The 19,658-nt window shown below is 43.0% G+C and overlaps 2 protein-coding genes across 5 annotated transcripts in view; both read left to right on the top strand.

The window, feature by feature from the left end:
* The window catches only part of XRCC4 (X-ray repair cross complementing 4), a 344,365-nt gene extending 336,556 nt beyond the window's left edge, over positions 1-7,809 (top strand). The window contains exon 9 of the mRNA XM_032335817.1: positions 6,527-7,809. Within this exon, the coding sequence (XP_032191708.1) occupies positions 6,527-6,693 (167 nt within the window). The 3' untranslated portion in view covers positions 6,694-7,809. The remainder of the gene's footprint in view (positions 1-6,526) is intronic.
* Positions 7,810-10,466: 2,657 nt separating this feature from the next.
* Positions 10,467-19,658, top strand: part of VCAN (versican) — a 110,870-nt gene continuing 101,678 nt past the window's right edge. The window contains exon 1 of one of the 4 annotated variants that reach the window (XM_032335815.1): positions 10,467-11,056. The gene's annotated coding sequence lies outside the window, so the exon portion shown is untranslated. The remainder of the gene's footprint in view (positions 11,057-19,658) is intronic. The other 3 variants (XM_032335813.1, XM_032335814.1, XM_032335816.1) reach the window with 3 other exon arrangements.

Raw genomic sequence — 19,658 nt, 5'->3', positions numbered from 1 at the left:
AGGTATTGTTACCATCATTTTGCCAGTGAGGAAACAGGTTGGTGGGCTTGCTCAAATTCATGAAACTGGTAAGTAGTCGAGCGGAGATTTGTTCCCCCCCTCCTATGACTTCAGTTCTACAAGACTTTAAACTCTGCCACTGTTTTGTATTCTGTTTGTCACTCAGGTTTTAAGGCCTTAAAGCTTATTAAATTCCTCCATCTGAAACCAGATCAAGAACTGCCAGACATGTCGGGAACCTGTTTACCTTGCTGGAGTCTGTGCTCAGATTACTACTTCCTTCCCTTTGCTTCCCTATATCAAACCCCTGACCTTCCTATTTAGAACTTTCCAAGACTTGACAGTGTTTCTCTGCCCTTACTGCTGAACCATAGCCAGATCTCTTCTCCCTGCATAGAAATACCAAAATGCTATGAATCAGAGGAAATCCTGGAATTTGGTATGGAATCGCCATATCACTGGAATGCCTAGAGATTTTTCATTCAAATGAGACATGAAGGTCTACAATATGAATTACATGCACACCTACAGTTCCATAAAGGCACAGATAGAAAGTCAAGGGGCTATGACAGAGGAGACTAGAGGAAAGGTTTTTGTAATATCTTTCTTGCTGGACAAATCTGTTTTCACCAGCCAGATACATCTTGCTGCATTTCTAGACAACCCGACAACCTGCTTTACTCCTCACCAATATCTGCTGTGCTACCATCCACCAAACTATATGCCAGGTTTTTTTGTGTGTGTGTGGTGAGTACTGTCCATTTTCTCTCTTCTCCTCAAAGGAGAGGTGAAGGGGAGACTCCAAGAGAAGTCACAGAACTTGAGGATGTTTCTAAGAAGTGGAGCTCAGTGTATGTACTCAGAAGGGGACTTTGTTGTTCATCCTTGTGCCTACCATACAGGAGTGAAGATATTTGGTGGGAAATGATTGGAAGGGGAGAGAGGGCACGAGGAGCCTGCACTCCCACTATTTGGTCTGGCGAAGACCAGAATTTGGGTCTTTTTCTTAATGAGCTAAGTGATAGGCAGGAAGTAGCTGCACTAGAGCTGCCTCGCTGGTGTCCCAAGGGTCAGCTGTCAGACTTCGAGAACAACAGCAGGGGGTGTGGGGCCTATCAACTGAGACTGAGTTGAGGGTGAGAGAAGCACAAGTGCACCTCCTAGGGCAGGAGATTGCACTGCAGGATGTCCTCTAAAGACTCCTGGAAAGCGCACACTTGACTTCTAGGTGGGCAGCATTGGGACACCTGACCCATGGAGGGCATCAGCTGCCAGTCGCTGTTGTCCAGGAAGGTTTAATTATCCCAAAAAGTATTCTAACAGCAGCCCATAAAGAAGAGGGTCCTGTCCCTTTCCTTCCCCCTCACTTCTGCCTCTTTGTAGCAGGAATGCTGAAGCCTAGAAGAGAGCAAGTACAGAGGTCCCAGAGTAGCCCGCCTGGCCCTGCCCCATGCCAGAGTCAGGGAGCGGTAGGAAGAGTGAAAACATAGACACCCTCCTTTCCTGGTTCATGTCGCTTGAGCCACAGGCAGAGAAGCTTTGGTGGAAAGAGAACCTTAATTAGTCTATGAGATTCGTATTTTCAACTATGTAAAAATAAGCATATGTTAATGAAAAGTGTACAGAGAGTTATGGAACCTTACTCTTAATGGGAAGGGAACATTTAACACAGCACTTCAGACAGTGATTGGGAAGAAAAACAATAATATTCGGTGGTCATTTTTTAACCTGGAAGCTACCAAATAGCTTGCTTTCAGGCAACCGAATTTTTCATTCACCTTTGCTTTTTACTACCCCCCTTCCCACTGTTTCATGGGCATCAGCTATCCGTCCGTTCCCAGGTTAACACTGCCCTGCCTCAGCTTCTTCCGTTTCCCATCGGGACCTGCCATAACTGTTAGGCGTCACTGGGTCATTTTAGGAAATCATTCCCAGTTATAATCCAGATTCCATCTTCTTCCTCACTCTCTTGATATCTGCTTCCCCACTTCTTCCCCCTCCAAATAGCACAGGTCTTTGTCACAGGAGGTATTCTTTCCTATTTTGTTTATAGCTTCACGGGCCAGTCTTTATTTATGAATAGTGTAAAATCGTGCTTTTCGTCCTCACTCTACATCACCTCAAAGATAAAAAGTCAAGAATGTACATTGAAGAGTGCAGATTAACCATGTTCTTGGTTCAGACCCACTTAGGAAGATGCATTATTACCACTTGGGTTGCTGGGTATTTGGATCCCTCAACTACAAGGGGAAAAGGGACTTCTTGGCCCCTAGAACAGGAGCTCAAGTGGAGTCATGGGCACTGGTCGAACATAGTAAGGATAGGTGTTCCCAAGAGAGGTAGCTGGGTAGGGAGGCAGCATCTTCCCTGCCTGCTACATTTTGGTTTCAGCCTTCTTTGATTCTTCAGAAATCCTTGTGTATTGGTCCCCTTTCTTCCTTGAAATCTCCCTGCCATTGCTTTCTCCCCTTCCTAAGCCTCTGTATAGCATACAGGCCTCTTGGGAATTCATAAGAGTGTTTACTGTTGTGGGTATGGGTAGGGTAGCAAAAGAAGAAAAGGAGAACATAGACAAAGGGAATAAAATGAGTCTTACCCTCCACTAGATTCCCACCAGCCTTCCCTTGGATTGTTTAAACTTATGGTTGGAATCTTAGGATCCTTCTGATGAGAATCAGTCCTCAGACCATTTTGCAGGGCCTGTTGAATGTTTTAAGAACAGGAAGCACTGGACCAACTGTCCCACGTTCTGAATGACTAGGCTCTCTTGCTTCCAAACTTCTTACTGTTCTCTTTCATTTACTTCTCTGCCTACTTCACTCTTTAGTGGTGTCCTCATGGCCTTTGTAGAAGCACTTGAGTTTTCGCTCTTTCTTGAGACAGAGAGTATGAGTTATTCCTGTTTCCATTTCTATTCATTAATGATAGTCTTTAGGACATAAAACATAATCAACAAATATATTCATTCTACATCTATTAACATATCTATCGATCATCTCCTATGGGCCAGGCACTGTGCTAAGGAACTGTGTGAGAATGTGAACCGGACACAAAATGGCCCTATTCTCACACAGCTTCTGTCAGTGATGACATGTGGAAAGTAAGAGGAACTCCACGTGAGGTGAATTTACGAACTAGATCTGTCAGAGGAAGAAGAGGCACTGAGATTTAGACTAGGGATCCTGCTAATGAGGCAGCTCTTGTGTGACCAAGTAGCTTTGATATGATCCCGGCATGGGGGGAGCATGGCCTCCCCAGAAGGAGCCATGGCTGGATTCACACTCCTTCTTGATACCTTAAAACCTGTAGCCTCATCTTGCCCTGAACCAAAGCAGGAAACCTGTTGCTGCCAGTCCTGCCTTTCCAGCCAGCCAAGTGGTGATTAGAGTTTTGAGAATGATAGCATATGTGATTGGTATCCCACCTGGCATCCCCTCACCTTATCATTTCCTGCAGGCTGGCCCAGTTTCCCATCATAAACCCTGGATCTTTTAGCCTGGGAAGCCTTCTCTGGCCACCAGAGCCCAGTCTGCAGGCACATATACCCAAGGGGCAGAAGATTAACACCCCTTAGAAAAGCCCTCAACCTGTAAATAATCCAGAAGGGATACCTCTGTGGTGCACCTTTTCTACTCTTTCTCAGCAGCCCCCAGTGGGAATGAGCTCCAGTTACCTTTAGTGACAGCCTGCTTGAAATGCACCCTCCACTAGCCTCCTTCCCTTCCTTGTCTCCTGCTTTCTTCTCTACAGATGTTTCTTGGTCTTGCTTCCTCCCATCCAAGTACTAAGCAGGCCCGACCCTGCTTAGCTTTTGGTCTTGCTTCCTAAATGAATTGCTTGCATTTGAATCCTGGTCTCGGGCTTGCCTCTGTGGGAACCCAAACTAAGATAGATAGGATTCTTTTTTATTTCTCCTTTTAAATTTTTTTTTGGAAAATTTCTCATCCAAATTTCATTGGAATTTTGATAGGGATTACATGGAATCTATAAATAGCTTTGGGTATTAGGGACATTTTCAAAATATTAACTTTTCCGGGATATCTTCCCATTTATTTGTGTCATCTTCAACTTTTTTTCCTCAATGTCTTATAGTTTTCAGCATATAGTTCTTCAACTTCCTTGGTTAAATTTATACCTAAGTATTTTATTGTTTTTGATGCTACTGTTACATGGGATTGTTTTATTTCCTTTTCAGATGGTTGTTACTATATAATACAAATATGCAACTGATTTTTGTATGTTGATTTTTACTGAAACTTTACGGTATTCCTTTATTAGGTCTGACAATTTCTTGGTGAAATATTTAGGATTTTCTATATATAAGATCATGTCATCCACAGACAGGGGCAATTTTTCTTCTCCCTTTCTGATTCGGATGCCTTTTAATTTCTTTTTCTTGACTAATTGCTCTGGATAGGATATCCAGTACCGTGTTGAATAAGAGTGGGAAGAGTGGACACCTGATATTAGAGAAAAAGCTTTCTACCTTTCACCATGGAATGTGATGTTAGCTGTGGGTTTGTCATATATGGCCAGGCTTTCATCATGTTGAGAGTAAAATGGTGGTCTAGGGGAAATGGAGAGATGTTGGCCAAAGACTACAAACTTTTAATTATAAAATGAGTAAGTTCTGGAGACCTAATGCACAGCACAGTGACTATAGTTAACAATACTGTATTGTATACTTGAAAGTCACTGTGGGAATAGAGTTGTAGTGTTCTCACTGAAACAACAGCAACAAAATGATAATTATAGAGGTAAAAGATGTGTTAACCAACCTTACTGTGTTTAAGATTTCACAATATTTACATGTATCAAGTCATTACATTGTACACCTTCAACTTACATAATGTTATATGTGATTTGTATCTCAGTAAAGCTGGAGAGAGATACTGCGTGAAATGATATGGGGAGAGGAGGCAGTCACTGGTAGCTATGACCAAAGAGAAGGAAACAAAAGTTCCCAAGAGAGTTGCAGAAATGGGGATGGGAAGGGCTATAACACATTGTCAACGGCATTTTTGAGGGGAGATTGTGAATTCAATACAATATTTAAAATCAAATTATTTCAGCTTTGTGATGACTAAGAAGAATTTTTAGTGCCTCTTCTTTTCTCTCATTTTCTAATGCCTACATTTTGATGCCCATGTCCATCAGCCAGAGACCCCAGTGTCCTTGGACTGATCAATTTCCCTGACCTTCTTTTCTGTTAGGATGACATTTAATGGTTTCCTTCCACTTTCAACTTCAGTTTGATTTATCAACTTCAGAAGACCTTCAGAAACTTGAAATGAACCCTGAGTTCATGACATATAATGAACTATTTTTATTGTGGAAAAAACTAGAAACACAATTTCTTCATGCACAACAAGATTAATGCCTGGACTCAATGTCAGTAGACTATGCATGCAAGTGATTTTCCAGTAACGGAGATTTGTTGAGCTGTCATTCTCCCCTGATCTGTTTGTAATCAGTGACATGTTCTTAAAAGATGGCTGGTTAGACCAGCCAATGGACACACACACACACACACACAAATGCTTTTTTTCCCTTTAAATTCATTAGTCATAATGATAACCTAATGATAGTCAACATAATGATAGTCAAATAATAACCTTGGCCACTCCAATAAGTTATTTTTTCTATAGAGACTATAAACTTCTTTAGGCTGAAGAGCAATTCTTAACTTTTGAATAATGCTTGAATGCCTGAGGTCTAAAACAGTACACATTAACAGTGCTCAGTAAATGCTTGCGGGGTTGAACAAAGAGAATAGAAATGAAATTGAGGGCAGTCTGTTTGTGATAAGTATTTGCTGAGTCCTATAGATATTCTTCTCTTCTTTTTTCTTGATGAGCTATTGCAAATATTTGATGTCCTTTGAATTGCAGGGTTAAAATGGGATATTTTTTGACAAAAGCCTAAAGTCCCTGGCGTTCAACTTGTCCTGCAGTTGTTTTTGCTGAAAAAACTAAAATGGAATGCCTGCCTGTTACTTCTGTGTCTTGTTCTGATAGTTATACTGAAGTTCTCACTATGTAGAACTTCCTTTGTTCGCTGTCTTGCTTCGCACCTTTGCTCACCCAAGACATTAATGATGCTGGGGTGGTTTTGGGTGCCATCCATAGTGCTTTCATCAAATTTCTTGTCTCTGGGTCCCATTGTACTCTGATTAAATACATGGAAGCTGGTATTTGCTGAAAATAAATAGTAACTGCAAAAGTTTTGCCTCTTAAAAAAACCTCTGCGTTTTTCTCTGCCCTACCGCAAAGATGGTAAGATCTCTACCACTTCCTTGTGTTCAGAAACCAAATCCTTCAGTTCTTCTTGGTTCAGTGAGACAAATGCTTTGTAAAAAGTGACCTATATTTCTCGGGCTGTGGGAGGGGAAGAAAAGAGTTTGAGAAAGTGACTGAGGAGGAGAGTAAGGTCGACACTGTCTCGGTTCAATTCAGTTGAACTGCTTCATTTATGGCTTGAACTTTTTCTTTATAAAAACGATGGCATTTTTGATACTCTGCTCCAGACAGCTTTCCCGGGGGCGGGTGCAGATGTGCTGAGCCATTTGGCTGCCGTGTGGACCGACTCAGAGAACCTCTCTTCTCCCTGATGAAGTCATCTCCTCTGGGTAGCCCAGCCTTTCCCATCACTCCATGTTGGAACTTGGCTTTCCCTTGCATAGTTCCGTCGTGATGTAGATGGTCTTCCAGTTAAGTTCTGGAATAATCTGCCCAACCATGAACAGGACATTTACAGCAAAGAAGAAAAAAAAAAGACTTTTATTGAAAGAAACATTTTACTGTAACATTCTGATTTGGGGGTTGGGGAGCAAAGTCTTACTCTGGAAAAATCAACTTTTTCATGGCTTTCTGAAGATATTTGTCTGTGTTTAATTTCTCTGAGTAATTTATATACGCCAGGATAAAAAATAATGAGATTGTCACCCTCACTTTGCCTTTTGTAGAGTTTCCTTTATTTTTTAAGGAAGACAACAAAGACCGCATATTATTTCTGCATTTCCTAGAAAACAAAGAGGGTTTAAAGTGCTGGATAAAATATCTCTCCCTAACATGTAAAAAAGAAAAAGAAGAGAAACGAAAAGAAAAAAAAAAGAAGAAAAAAATCAATGAAGCAATTTTAGAAGTTGGCTTCCTTTTTCTAGGCACTGTGGAATTAATTAAAGGTACATTTTTTTTAATGACATGTTTTTTTCACCATCCACAGAGGATATTTGCTTCATTGTGCCTAGGATCAGTCAGATCAGGGACTTGAAATGTGAACCTGTTTTCTGAATGTGGGTGGGACTGGAACCTTAGGGCAGCAAAAGATGATACCACGTCTAAGAATACTTCACCTGATCACTAAAAAAGGAGAAGACTTGAAATGTGATCCTAAAGCTCAGAAGGAGGTTCAGATGAAGATAATGAAATTCCCTGGACACCCACCTGCCAGCTACACCTTTCTCGTCCAGTCATTGGCTGACTGCCCCTGACTCCTGCCAAGTTCCTGAAGACAAGATCAAGTCAACGAAGCAAGGCACACAGCTTCTGGCTTCTGGTTTCTTGTAGACACCAGCACTAGGAATGAAGATCTTGCTTTATTGATACCTGGGACGATGGAGTTCACATAAAGGGGGACACATAGAATGAGATTTTAATTACTGTTTGATTAAGACTTGAGTGTAATAGACAAAATTGTTTTGGTTATAGAAGATACAAAAATATATTTTCCCATTCAAAAACTTGTGATAATTTTTCAAACATGAGAGAATCAGAAATAATGCTCTGGGGACACCTGAGTGGCTCAGTTGGTTGGACGACTGCCTTCGGCTCAGGTCATGATCCCGGAGTCCTGGGATCGAGTCCCGCATGGGGCTCCCAGCTCCATGGGGAGTGTGCTTCTCCCTTTGATTTCTCCTCGCCCATGCTCTCTCTCACTACCTCTTTCTCAATAAATAAATAAAAATCTTTAAAAAAAAAAAAAGAAATAATGATCTGTCATTCACTTTGTCTTCATAAAGAGACAGGGAGAGAGGGAGCGAGAGAATAGGAGAAAGAGAGAGGGAGGGAGACACAGAGAGAGGGAGAAGCCCTCAAGGACAATTAGATAGAAATAATACATAGGCAGAGTCTGCTCTGAATGTACCTTTATTCTTTCCTTTTTATTTCCTATTATAGATAACTAGAGAGGAAAATCTGCTTTAGAGAAAACAAGCTGATATTGGGAATGTCATTTCATTTTAGTTATTGGACAACCTGCAGAAGTGTTTAATTTTCTAAATAATGTTATAAGCCAAAGCAAAGAAAAGGCATGCGGTATAAAGTTGTTCAAAATTGTCCATGTTCTGACAAGAGAACTCTTCCTGAGAAAGTGCCTTTGCCCTATAGAACTGCTCTGTCAAGAGTTGTCATGTCCGTGGACATTATATCGAACTATAAACATTAAAGGGCTAGAGAAATACATTTGGCAAGATAAAGGAAACTATCTCAGGATGTAAGTAGTCTCTGACCCTAATTTTTCATCATGTTTCATCATGTAAAGTTGGCATTATCTACAGGGACTATTAAATATTAACATTTCCTTAAAAATGGGTATTAATCTGCTATTAGTTGCTTTCTTCTGCCTTAGGTCTCCTTTACAGAAATGCTTTACTTAACTGTATTATGAAGGGAGAGCTGTGTAATGGAAAGATAATTAGCTTTTCGGATTGGCAGATGTACCACTTAGAAAGTGGCCACAGGAGAGACATTTAAACTCTTTGGAATTCAACTAGGTTTACTCAAATTTAAGAATGAGAACAGTAATACATACTTTGAGGTATTTCAGAGAAAGGTCTATCCTAATGCCTGGAGTGTAAATTTCAATTAGGATTTTTCTCCCTTTTTGAATGACATGATCTTGATTATAAAGTCACTATGAGGAGTGCTGGAAAGACCACTGGACCTGGAGTCAAGAGTTGTGTTCTGGTAACAGCTCTGCTATTAATTGTGTGACTTTAGGAAAAATCACTTTCTGAGCTTTAGTTTGCTCATCTGCTAAATATAAAGGTTGAAATCTTATTCTATTCTGTGACTCTGTTATTCTAAATATTTAATGAAATAGAACTTCAATATTATTAACAATAGTAAGAATAAACAAATCATTGTAAAACTAACAAAAAAATTGATCCCCAAATCCTGCAATTAATAGTTATCTTAGTCACTGTAGTGAGCTGATAAATAAATGCGTAAAAAGAAATGGAAAACACACATTTTGAGGACAGAAATTCTCCCATCAACACTTCTACCTGTTTACCACTTAAAATCTAGCATCATGAAAAATGCGTACAACTTGCGAAAGAAACTTAGAAAAGAAACATTATAAATGTGCGTGCACAGAAGTCTAAGCTGCTACTAGTTTTAAAGTATGAATCTAAGGCCAACTCGCTCAAAGAAATTCAGAGTGGAACTGGACTTTTTTCTTTAATCATCACTGTGTATTTGATAGAATTTTCTAAGTAGAGACTTCAGAGAGGAAAACCGTGAGGATACTTCCATGTTTGTGTAGAAAGAAAAATTTGCTATCCCACTCCAGTATCCCCCATGTCGAAACTGAGGTGCACCTTGGACTTATTTTGTTCCCATTGTATAAACTCATACTTGACTTCAAAGAAAAGGAAAATACAAAGTCCCTCTTTTCTAAGAGGCAGAAATCCTTTGTGTTAACTGGTTGACCCTTTGCTCTCTAAGGTCCTTTAGGAAACCTTTTGTAACACAATGCAGGGGACTCTTCCTTGTGTTGATGTTGTTTACATAGTTGGTCAGCCTGGCTGAAAGCAAAAATCACAAAAACTCAAGAAAGACTGTGGTCCCATTTCCTGACCACAAAGAGGAGGATTGGTACATCCAGGGAGTCTCTGTTACTCAGAAAAATTATTAAATATTCTACCATAAGGGACACTTTGAAAAACGGAGGGAAAGAAAGAAGGAAGAAAGCAAAATCTAGACTTCTGTACGTTTGTGGCAGAGTTAGAGAATCTGTTTAAATCCAACAGGGGATTTGCTTGGGGGAATTTCCTGTTCAAGCCTTTATTACCAGGGTCTTTGTAAATTGAGCTATGACGTTGGGCTCCCCTTTGGGCAGTTCCCGGGTAAGGCCGTTCTTACACTTTCTCTCAAGGTCTTAGAAGGATCTCCTTTTCTCAGTGTCTCTTTCAGGTTGGCAGGCGGCGCAAGCCTGACACTTCCCTCAGATGGGACAGGCAGGTTCTGTGGCCGCATAAACAAGCTGTAACCAAGTTCTCTCCTGATTTTACAGAGTTTCATTCGCTCCCAAGAGCTGAGGGGGCTCAGTCGTCTAGTGTTGGCCTGCCCCACAAGAGCCTGGGGGCTCCTTTCCCGAATCCCAGAACTGGCAGCACAGGGGGCGGGGAAGTGGGGGTGGGGAGGGGTGGGAGGGCAGTGGTTTCCGTGCGCTCAGCGCGATGTTACTTAGTGAGTCGCTGAATGGGGAGCGCTGCTGTCCCCAAGCCGATTGGTACTTCTTGTCAGGAAGAAACGCCGAGAGGTGGGAGTGCCTGAGGAGGGAGGCAGGCGGTCCCTACCGCAGGCGCGGGGAGCTGCCTTTCCGCCCCTCTGCCTGCTATCCAAGCCTTGGCTTTTAGGAGTGGCTGAAGCTGCCGAGCGCTTCAGGAGCCTGTGAATGAACCCTCCTCCTCTTCCTCCTCCTCCTCCTCGCTGAGTCTCCTCCTCGGTGCTGACGGTACAGTGATATAATGATGATGGGTGTCACAACCCGCATTTGAACTTGCAGGCGAGCTGCCCCGAGCCTTTCTGGGGAAGAACTCCAGGCGGGCGGGAGCAACAGCCGCGAACACTAGGTGCTGTGGACAGGCGCTGGGACCGGGATCTGCGGCCAGCCCCGCATCCTCCTGCATCCTTCAGCACCGTCCCGCACCCTCCGTACCCTTCCCCAGGCCACCGAGCTTCCTATGTGACCCGCCCCGGCAACACCGAGCCCATTCGCGCAGCGCTGCGGTGATTTTTTCCCCCCAAACTGCAATAAGCCGCCTTTCAAGGTAATCACGTTTCTTTTGTTCCCCCTTAAAAAAAAAAAAAAACAACAACAAAAACGAGCGAGCTTAGAAAAACGAAGTACATTGTAATTGTTAGAAGGCTTTAATTAAGGCAAAGAGATCTAGCTGTAAGGCAAAGTTAAGAAAATATATGCACTTTAAAAATGCAGGTAACTTTCAGAAGGACGTTTGGGGAGAGGAATACCGAGGGACCGCGGTGATGAAAAAGATCCAGACAAAAGAAGCCCGGAATGGGGTGGGGGTAGAAGGACTAACGGAATTGGGGGAAGGGAGGGAAGAAAATTGTAGAGAACCCTTAGAAAAGTCTTGGGGTCTTGTGCTGGAGAGCTGGAGGGGCCGCTGGCACCTTGAGCTTTTTTGTTAACCTGCTCGAGGCAAAAGTTTGAATGGGGACTCCCGAGACTTGTCCACTTGCAAGTCCCCGAAGCCGCCTTGGTGCGGGCCACCTGGCTCCAGGGACCCTGGTGTGTGGTCAGTGCCCGGCGTTCCTGGAATGCTGCTCCAGGGCAGCTCCTGACAGGACAATCCGGCGACACAGCAGCCCGGGACCTGGGCGGACGTGACCCTCTCTGTCCGCAAGCAGTCTGGAAAGAGGTACGGCCGGGGGATGTGCGGGGTCCCCCGGCTGCGTCTCTTTGGAGACTTGGGGTCTGTCAAGGCCCTCCCTGGTGCCCCTGGGTTCTTTTGTCCTGCGCGCGGAGCACAGGGGCCGGCCGGGAAGGAGCAGGGGATGGGGGTGGGGTTGTTGGAGTGCCGCGGCGGTCTGGGAAGAGCCTGGGCGGGAAAAGCTTGCCTTGAACCATCAGCGATGTGCAAGAATTTTATCTCACCCAGAAGAGCGAAGTGGAGGCTTCCATTCTGGTCTCAACGAGCAAACCAGCGCTCAGAGCGCTCTCCAGACAAAGGTGGCGCGGGGACCCGAATCTGGGGCTTCTAGGACCAGCCTTTTTCGCCCCGACTACAACCCCTTCTTTTCCTTCCATCTCCCCACCCCCTCCCAGCTCTTCGCTGTAGTTGAGCAACTTTACTGGCTAGTCCCCCAGCCAGGGAGAGCGTGTGTCGGGAGCGCTGGGGGACGCCCTAGGCTGGAGCGTCCCACCACCCTACAGAAGTGTGGGCGCCGCGGGGCGACATCCCCAGATTTGGGGGCCGCAGGGTTGTCCCGGCATGCTGTCTGTGTCACTGGGCGTGGAGCGGTCTGTGTGTTAGGCTTCGCAGAGCGGGTTAGAAATACAGTGTCACAGCTTAAACTATTTGCTTTCCGATCCAGCTGCGCCCCCAGCAAGTCCTGCTTGTCCCCGGGAGATGCTGCGGGAGGGGGGAGAAACCTACGCAACGCCTGGAGATCTGTCCCACCGTGCGCACACCCACAGACTGAAAGACAGTCTCGCTGTGTCCCGTTTCTCATCTTTGTGTCTCCCTTTTCTGTCTCCATCTTCTGTGCCTCCCTTCCCCTCTCCCAGCCTCTTCTCAGTGTCTCTCTCTCCTGCGTCCCCTCCCCCACGGCTGACAAATGAATGGCTAGTGTGAAATCCCTGCCTCCCGGGTCCGCGGAGGCAGGCTAGGAGGGAGGAGCGAGAGAGGCAGTGAGCTCTCTCGGATCTGCCCCCCAGTAGGCGTGCTTAGGGCTTGCAGAACCCAGATGTCTAGGAATAGGGGGTTTTGTGGCGGCTGTGGGCGCCCCCTGATGGAAAAATGCAGCACAGGTGGAGAAAACCGAGCCCCACCACCCCCCACCAAAAACGAAGAGAGCCACCTTACAGCTATACATTCAAGGGTGAAGACCCTTTAGTCGTTACTTTTCTATTTCAGACTCTGCGTAAATCTAGGGATTTGGAGGACCCTGAAAGGAGACTTTGTCTTTGCAAAGTGCGGAAGCGCCTGCTCGCGAGTCCTCGCGGATGTGCGCAGAGCTCTGGGCTTGGTCGAGGAACGCACATGGCCAGGGGCGGATCCAAGTTTTGGAAGGCTTGATGTTCTATCTTAGGCATCACTTTAAGAAATATAATACAGAATGCTTTACTTTTGGAAACTTTACTAAGGCCCTTGACCACTTGAGCCCGATACTAGGGCCCGCCCCAGGATATGGCAAAAGAAAGGCCCCTAATCCAAAGTTTAAAGTTAATCCATTTCAAGACACACATCAAATATGGAAATTTAGGGGAAGGTGTGCGCCGGGAGGAAAAAGAAGAGAAAGGGAGGTATAGGGGAGGAAGTCTGAGTTAGGAAGGAGCGGAGATGGGGCTGATGGACGCCGACAGCCAGGAGAGGACAGGCAGGGTACGTTTTGAAGTTTGAGGCTGAATTTCGAGTCTTGCTTTAAGACATATTTTAATAAGTGACAACAAACGCGACTAAAGCGGCGTGGTAGGATGGAAGGGCAGGGGAGAAACTAGCCCTTTAAAGCGGCTGGGTCTTCGGGCCGACCCCCGCTCGCTCCGCAGGCGCGGAGATGGGAACCGCGCCGGGCGCTCCTCGCTGCGCCGGAGTTCTCCAGCCGCCGCCACGTGGGCTGGGGCTTTAGTTCCCGGCCCTAGACGGGTGTGACTTGGGCGCTGAGACAACCGCTCCGCCGAACCGGCAGTCCGCCCAGTCAGAAACTGGCGCGGCGCCTGGGGTCCCCGCCCTGAGGCCAGTGGGGGCGGGGCCTTGCGCTATCGGCGGGGGCGGGGCGGGGAAAGGCTGGGCGGGGCTCACTGGCGGAAGCTCTGCGGTCGCGCCCTCTGCGCTCAGGCTGAGGGCTGCTGCGGGAGCCTCCCGGACTTCTGTCCAAAAGGTGCTAAACACTCTAGCAGTTTGAAAAGAAAAAAAAAAAATTTTTTTTCTTGCTTCTTGGGAGTGGTAGGAGGAGTTTTGCCCCGCATCAGGGAGGAAGTAAAGATTGACTTCAAGCAAAGTTTTTTTGACAGAAAAATGATACGAGTTTTTTCTGTGTTTCATACATTGACTTTGCAAATACGTTCAAGTTTAAGGTTTGTTTTTAGTCCATTATAGGGTAGTCACCTCCACACTGTCGTAAAGAGTGCGTCTAGAACGGCAAACGATTGCCATTTGACCGGGCTGATGTAATTCCAACGAGCACCAACATTAAGGGGCTGCGAGTGTAACTCAGGTCCCTGTGCATTAGGACCCTTAGCACGGGTCTGGCGCACAGTGGCAGCTCAGTACACATTTATGAAGTGACGGAGCTAATGACTTGGGGGATCGCTGCACAGTCTGGACGCTGTCACTTAAAGCTGCATTTTAAACCCTCCTGCTTCCTCGCTTTACTTCAGAGAACTGGGTTTTAAGGATCTCTGAGATCTCAAATTCTGATTATCTAACTGATAGGCTTTCCCTTTCTTTCTGTCTCTTTCTAAAAGCTATGACCTTAATTATTTTAAGTACCGCTTGTCCACTATGCAAAACATATCATGAAAATATTCATGTGAAGTCCTGAAATAGGATGTTGTGAGTCTAATGTAAAAATGGTAAGGCATCAATGGAAGAAAGAACTATATTTCTAAGATGAAATCTGTTTCCAGTCCTGAGAATATGTAACTTGGATATAAGAGCATATCAGGCAGAAGGTCTCAGGGACTGACTTCTAGTGCAATCTCTCAGTAAAGGAAAGGAAGATTTCACAATTGTATATGTCTGTCCAAACTAATACAGCAAAGAGTTCCAGTGGATTCCAAAGTGATTGAGCAATTACTCCCTCCAGCAGGAAGTCCACAGTCCTTAATCTCGTGGGTGGTGGGAAGAGGGATAAGAATAAGAATTCAAACTTTTATTTTGTTTTCCTAGTAGATAAATTAAAAATTACTCCTAAATTGTTTCTTCTTTAAAAAGTGAAGTTTGAAAAGAATCCCCTTAGAGTTAGTTACATGTTTACAAGTGTAGGTTTCCTCTAATTTTTCTCTGTGCTTGCAGACTGGAGAATGTCTCTGAAATTCTAGGATACCTGAGTCGGCATGCTTGTAAATTCTGTTTGCAAAAGACCTAAAAAGCTAACTTAAGGCTGAATATGATTAATGTTAAAAATATAGTCTTTGTTCTTTCTTTCCTCACCTTATTATTATGCGTTTAGTACTTTGTGGTTGATGAATGTTCACTAATTGAGCATCAGAGCCTTTGAGAGCATAAAGATCCACTAAAGCTGTCTTCCAATAGTCATGCAACCAAGATTTTCTTTCCTACTGTAGTAGGACTGACCCAACTTCTCAAGATACATGGGTTCTCTTGAGACGACTCAGTGACTATACTGTAGTAGGCGATTATTCACCACCCACCTAGAGAAACTAGTTAGGACTTACAAACACTGATTGTTGAGGGTGAGTTGCTCCAGTCTGAGAAAACATGCTGATTGTTGCATAGGTCTGTACTTTACCAGAAAACACAACGCTGGTACTCCCTCTGATTGGGAATCAGAACAAGAGGAAGTAGATGGGCGCCGGGGTGCAGTTGGTTGAGCCGCTGCCTTCGCTCACATCATGATTTAGGGTCCTGGGATCAAGCCCAACATGGGGCTCTCCACTAAGTGGGGAGTCTGCTTCTCTCCCTTCCCCTGCTCTTTCTCTCTCTCTCAAATAAAAACATAAAATCTTTTTAAAAGAATGAAAAAGAACAGGAGGAAGTAGAGATAAATGTCTTTTTGTTTGTTTGTCAGAGAGAGAGAGATAGCGCACACACACAGGGGGAGTAGCAGACTGAGGGAGAAGGAGAAGCAGACTCCCTGCTAAGCAAGGAGCCGAATGTGGGACTCCATCCCAGAACCCTGGGATCATGACCTGAGCCAAAAGGAGACACTTAACCAACAGCCACCCAGGTGGCTCTAAAGATAAACATCTTGGTCAAGCTCTGCTTCAATTAGTGAGTTTTTGCCTATTTCCTCTGGTAGCCTAGATTTAGTAAATTACACCCACTCCCCCATCCCCCCTATTCATAAATATATATTTATGTGTTTATATTTTATTTATATGTATTCTCCAGTGTTTGGATTTTTGTTTGTTTGGTTTGTTTTTTTACTCTGCTATGTTCTTATCATTGAATGTACCAGGGTGGTTGTAGTTCAGTGGTCAGTGCAAAATAACTTTGTTGAATGTGTTTGTCTATTATGTTTCCTGCAACTCCTCCTGATAGATCTATGAAATATAAAAGTGTGTGAATGCACATCTGTTTAAATTTATCTCATTTCTTTATCTACATATTTCCTACCTCATTCTTTTAAGAATTCTGAGAATTGTTTATGTCTATAAAAATGAGATCACATAGCTTATAATAAACACATATATAATGTAACAATATTTTTTTATTATTAAATTACTGAGTTGCTATTACCTGTGGTGTGGCGGAAGGCACACTAGACTTGGAATCAAAAAGCTTGATGTCAGAATCTATTAAATGCATATACAGTTATACGCATCAAAAGTGTGAATATCTGTGGGAAAGCTTTGGCAAATGGAAAACTATACAAATAAGTGGTGTTAATATTGTATCCTTGGGACTGATATTGATCTAATTCAATAATCTCAATAAAAACACTTACCTAAATCACATCTTTCCTATGAATCTATAAAGTGAGTTAGATAGGAGCATTTTGCTTTAAGAATTTTCTAGTTTCACTGAACAGGAGATAGAGTCCAGAAATATACTAAAATAGGCATGGAAATACAGTGGAAAAGAAGGGTTATTCAACAAATGATTTGGGAACAACTGATTGGTCCACTCAGAATAATAGTCAATCTCTACTTCATTTCTTATCCTCATATAAAGTTAAGATGACCAAAAATGAGATGTAAAGAATGATATTAAAAAAATAACTGGAGGGAGGCACCTGGGTGGCTCAGTCGGTTAAGCTTCCTACTCTTGGTTTTGGCTCAGGTCCTGATCTGAGAGTCATGAGATCCAGCTCCATGTGGGGCTCCATCCTGGGTGTGGAGCCTGCTTGAGAGTCTCTCTCTCTCTCTCTCTCTCTCTCTCCCTCTCCCTCTGCCCCGCCTCCCCCCAGCTTGTACATGTTCTCTCTCTCTCTCTAAAAACTGAAATAAAATTTAAAAACAAAAAACTAGAAGAAATGACAGGGCTTTTAAAATAATAAAATAGAAGTAGAGAAACCTTTTCTAAGCAAAAGGTAAAATCCAGAAGTCATCCTAGAAGACTGATAAGTATGAGTAAGTAACAGTTAAATTATTTACACAAAAACACCACCTTTGGAAAATATCTGCAACATATGAGAGACAAAGAGCTAATAACTCTTTTGATACAACAAGAACTTTTACAGATAAGGAAAGGACCACAACCCACCATCCCCCCCCAAAAAAATAAAATGTGAAATACAGGCAGTTGGCAGAAGAACAAATGTATTTTTAATCACATGAGAAATTGCTTAGTCTCATTTATAATTAAAGAAATAGTAATTTTAAAAAATAGTAATTAAAAAACAATGATATACTGCACTATTTTTTCATTCACAGCACTAAAGATAAATAAGTTTGATGAAGGTTGTGTCAGCCAGGTTGTAGAGAAAGTGGATCTCTTACATACTACTGTGGCAATAAAATAGGGTCATCTTCTTCTTCTTTTTTTTTTTTTTTAAAGATTTTATTTATTTATTTGACAGAAAGAGAGGTCACAAGTAGACAGAGAGGCAGGCAGAGAGAGAGAGAGAGAGGTGGGAGAAGCAGGCTCCCGGCTGAGCAGAGAGCCGGATGCAGGGCTCAATCCCAGGACCCTGAGACCATGACCCGAGAAGAAGGCAGAGGCTTAACCCACTGAGCCATCCAGGTGCCCCAGGGTCATCTTCTTTACAAAATAATTTGGTAAGAGCTACTAGACAATTTTAAAAATGCATATACTCTTTGACCCAGCAGTTCTCTTCTAGACATTGTCGTATAGATATTGGTACAAGTTTCACCCAAGACAAATGGACAGAGATGATTTCTAATAGCATAAATGTGAAACCAGCTTAAAGGCTTATCATAGGAGCTGGTGAAATGAAAGATGCTGCATTCATTTAATAGAAAACTATACAGCTGTTAAAAACAACCCAGAAAAACTATATTTCTAAGTTACAGTGTTTATAACATTCATCTTACATAACATACATTACAAACTGTTTATAATATGCATCTTATTATCTTAAAAAATGAGCATATTTTACTGAGTGTCCTGAGCAATGAACAAAACACCAAAGTCTGCTCTCTCAGAGCTTATATTATGGTGGGTAAAGAAAGGCAATTCCTAATATTGTGTGTGTGTGTGTGTGTGTGTGTGTGTGTGTGTATAAATATATATATATATAAAATGATATGTGCTATGAGGAAAATAGAGCATGGCAAAGGGAGTAGAGAATGCCGTTTTCAGAAATCCAGTCACAGGTTAGTGATAAATTCACATGGCGCAATTACTTTTGTGAAGTAAATTTATACGATTTCCTGCTTAAACCACAATATTTCTCTCTGCATTGCACCCAGGAGCAATATGGTAGGCACCTTATATCCACCTTGTGATTGAGGTGTCCTAGACAATTGTTGTCTAGAGTAACTAATTTGAAGATTAGAAGACAAAATTGCTATGTTTGTATCCTTAAGTCATCCTTAGCTCAGAGAATATTAAATATCTGTTTACTAGAACCTTGACTCTCTTTCTGCAAGGCAGCCCATCCTTGGCATGACCCTTACCCATTTTGCAGATAGATATTCCTCATGTATAGGAGTCCTGTTAACCTTGTCTCTTGTGTCTCCCAGGCAATTAAATAGCTTCAGTCGGCTGTGCCTTGATTGTTCCATGACTTTCTCCTCTTCTCACTGACTTCACTAGAGTGCATGCTAATAGGCACTGGCTTTCATATCTCCTAGGTCTGTCTATGCAGACAGACTTGTTATCACTAGCAGATTATGCTTACAAGACCAACATGGAAGAGGGAAGAATAGAACTAGGGATTAGAGTGGTGCTGAAAAAAAAGAAAGAGGTTTTAGAAGGTTTCTTATTTAGTAAGATCAAGTGCAAAAGGTAAATAAGAGTGCCTTAACAACCATGAACATGGACACAGCCTTAAGAAAATTAGAGAAATGGGATGAATGCCCATAGACTCCAAGGAAGAGGGCACAGAAATGTAGTTCTAAGGCTATTAAGATGAGTAAAAGCACTCTGACATGTTTATGAAAGAGATAAATGACCATTCTTTAAATCAGGTGCCTGAAGGGAACAGGCATGAATTAGAAATGGATGAGAAGCTGAGTGGGGCCAATGATGACCTTGAGTGCACAGAGCCAGGGTGAGAGAGCTTGTTCCTTGCCTAGTGCTGATGACTGGCCAGCAAGAATATGGACCTAGAGTTGTTTAATCTGATTTTTTGAAAAGAGATCCGAGACTTACTGTGAAAATTCCAATTTTTGGATGTTGGATATTTATTAAAATATATTTATGTAACTATATTTAAGAAATAACTTATCTCTCCCTTGTATTTTTAACGTACCAGCCTTGTCTTGGGGCAATCTTAAGGCAAGTGATGAGTATACTTGTTATACAGATGAAAGAACATTTTCCTTTCTCCTTTAAAAAAAAAAAAGAAAAGACGCTTTTATAAGGATGAAGCCTGACA

Source organism: Mustela erminea, chromosome 3, assembly GCF_009829155.1.
Source record: "Mustela erminea isolate mMusErm1 chromosome 3, mMusErm1.Pri, whole genome shotgun sequence".
Classification (NCBI taxonomy): domain Eukaryota; kingdom Metazoa; phylum Chordata; class Mammalia; order Carnivora; family Mustelidae; genus Mustela; species Mustela erminea.
The sequence above is the reverse complement of the archived record's forward strand: the minus strand, read 5'-3'. Positions and strand labels throughout refer to the sequence as shown.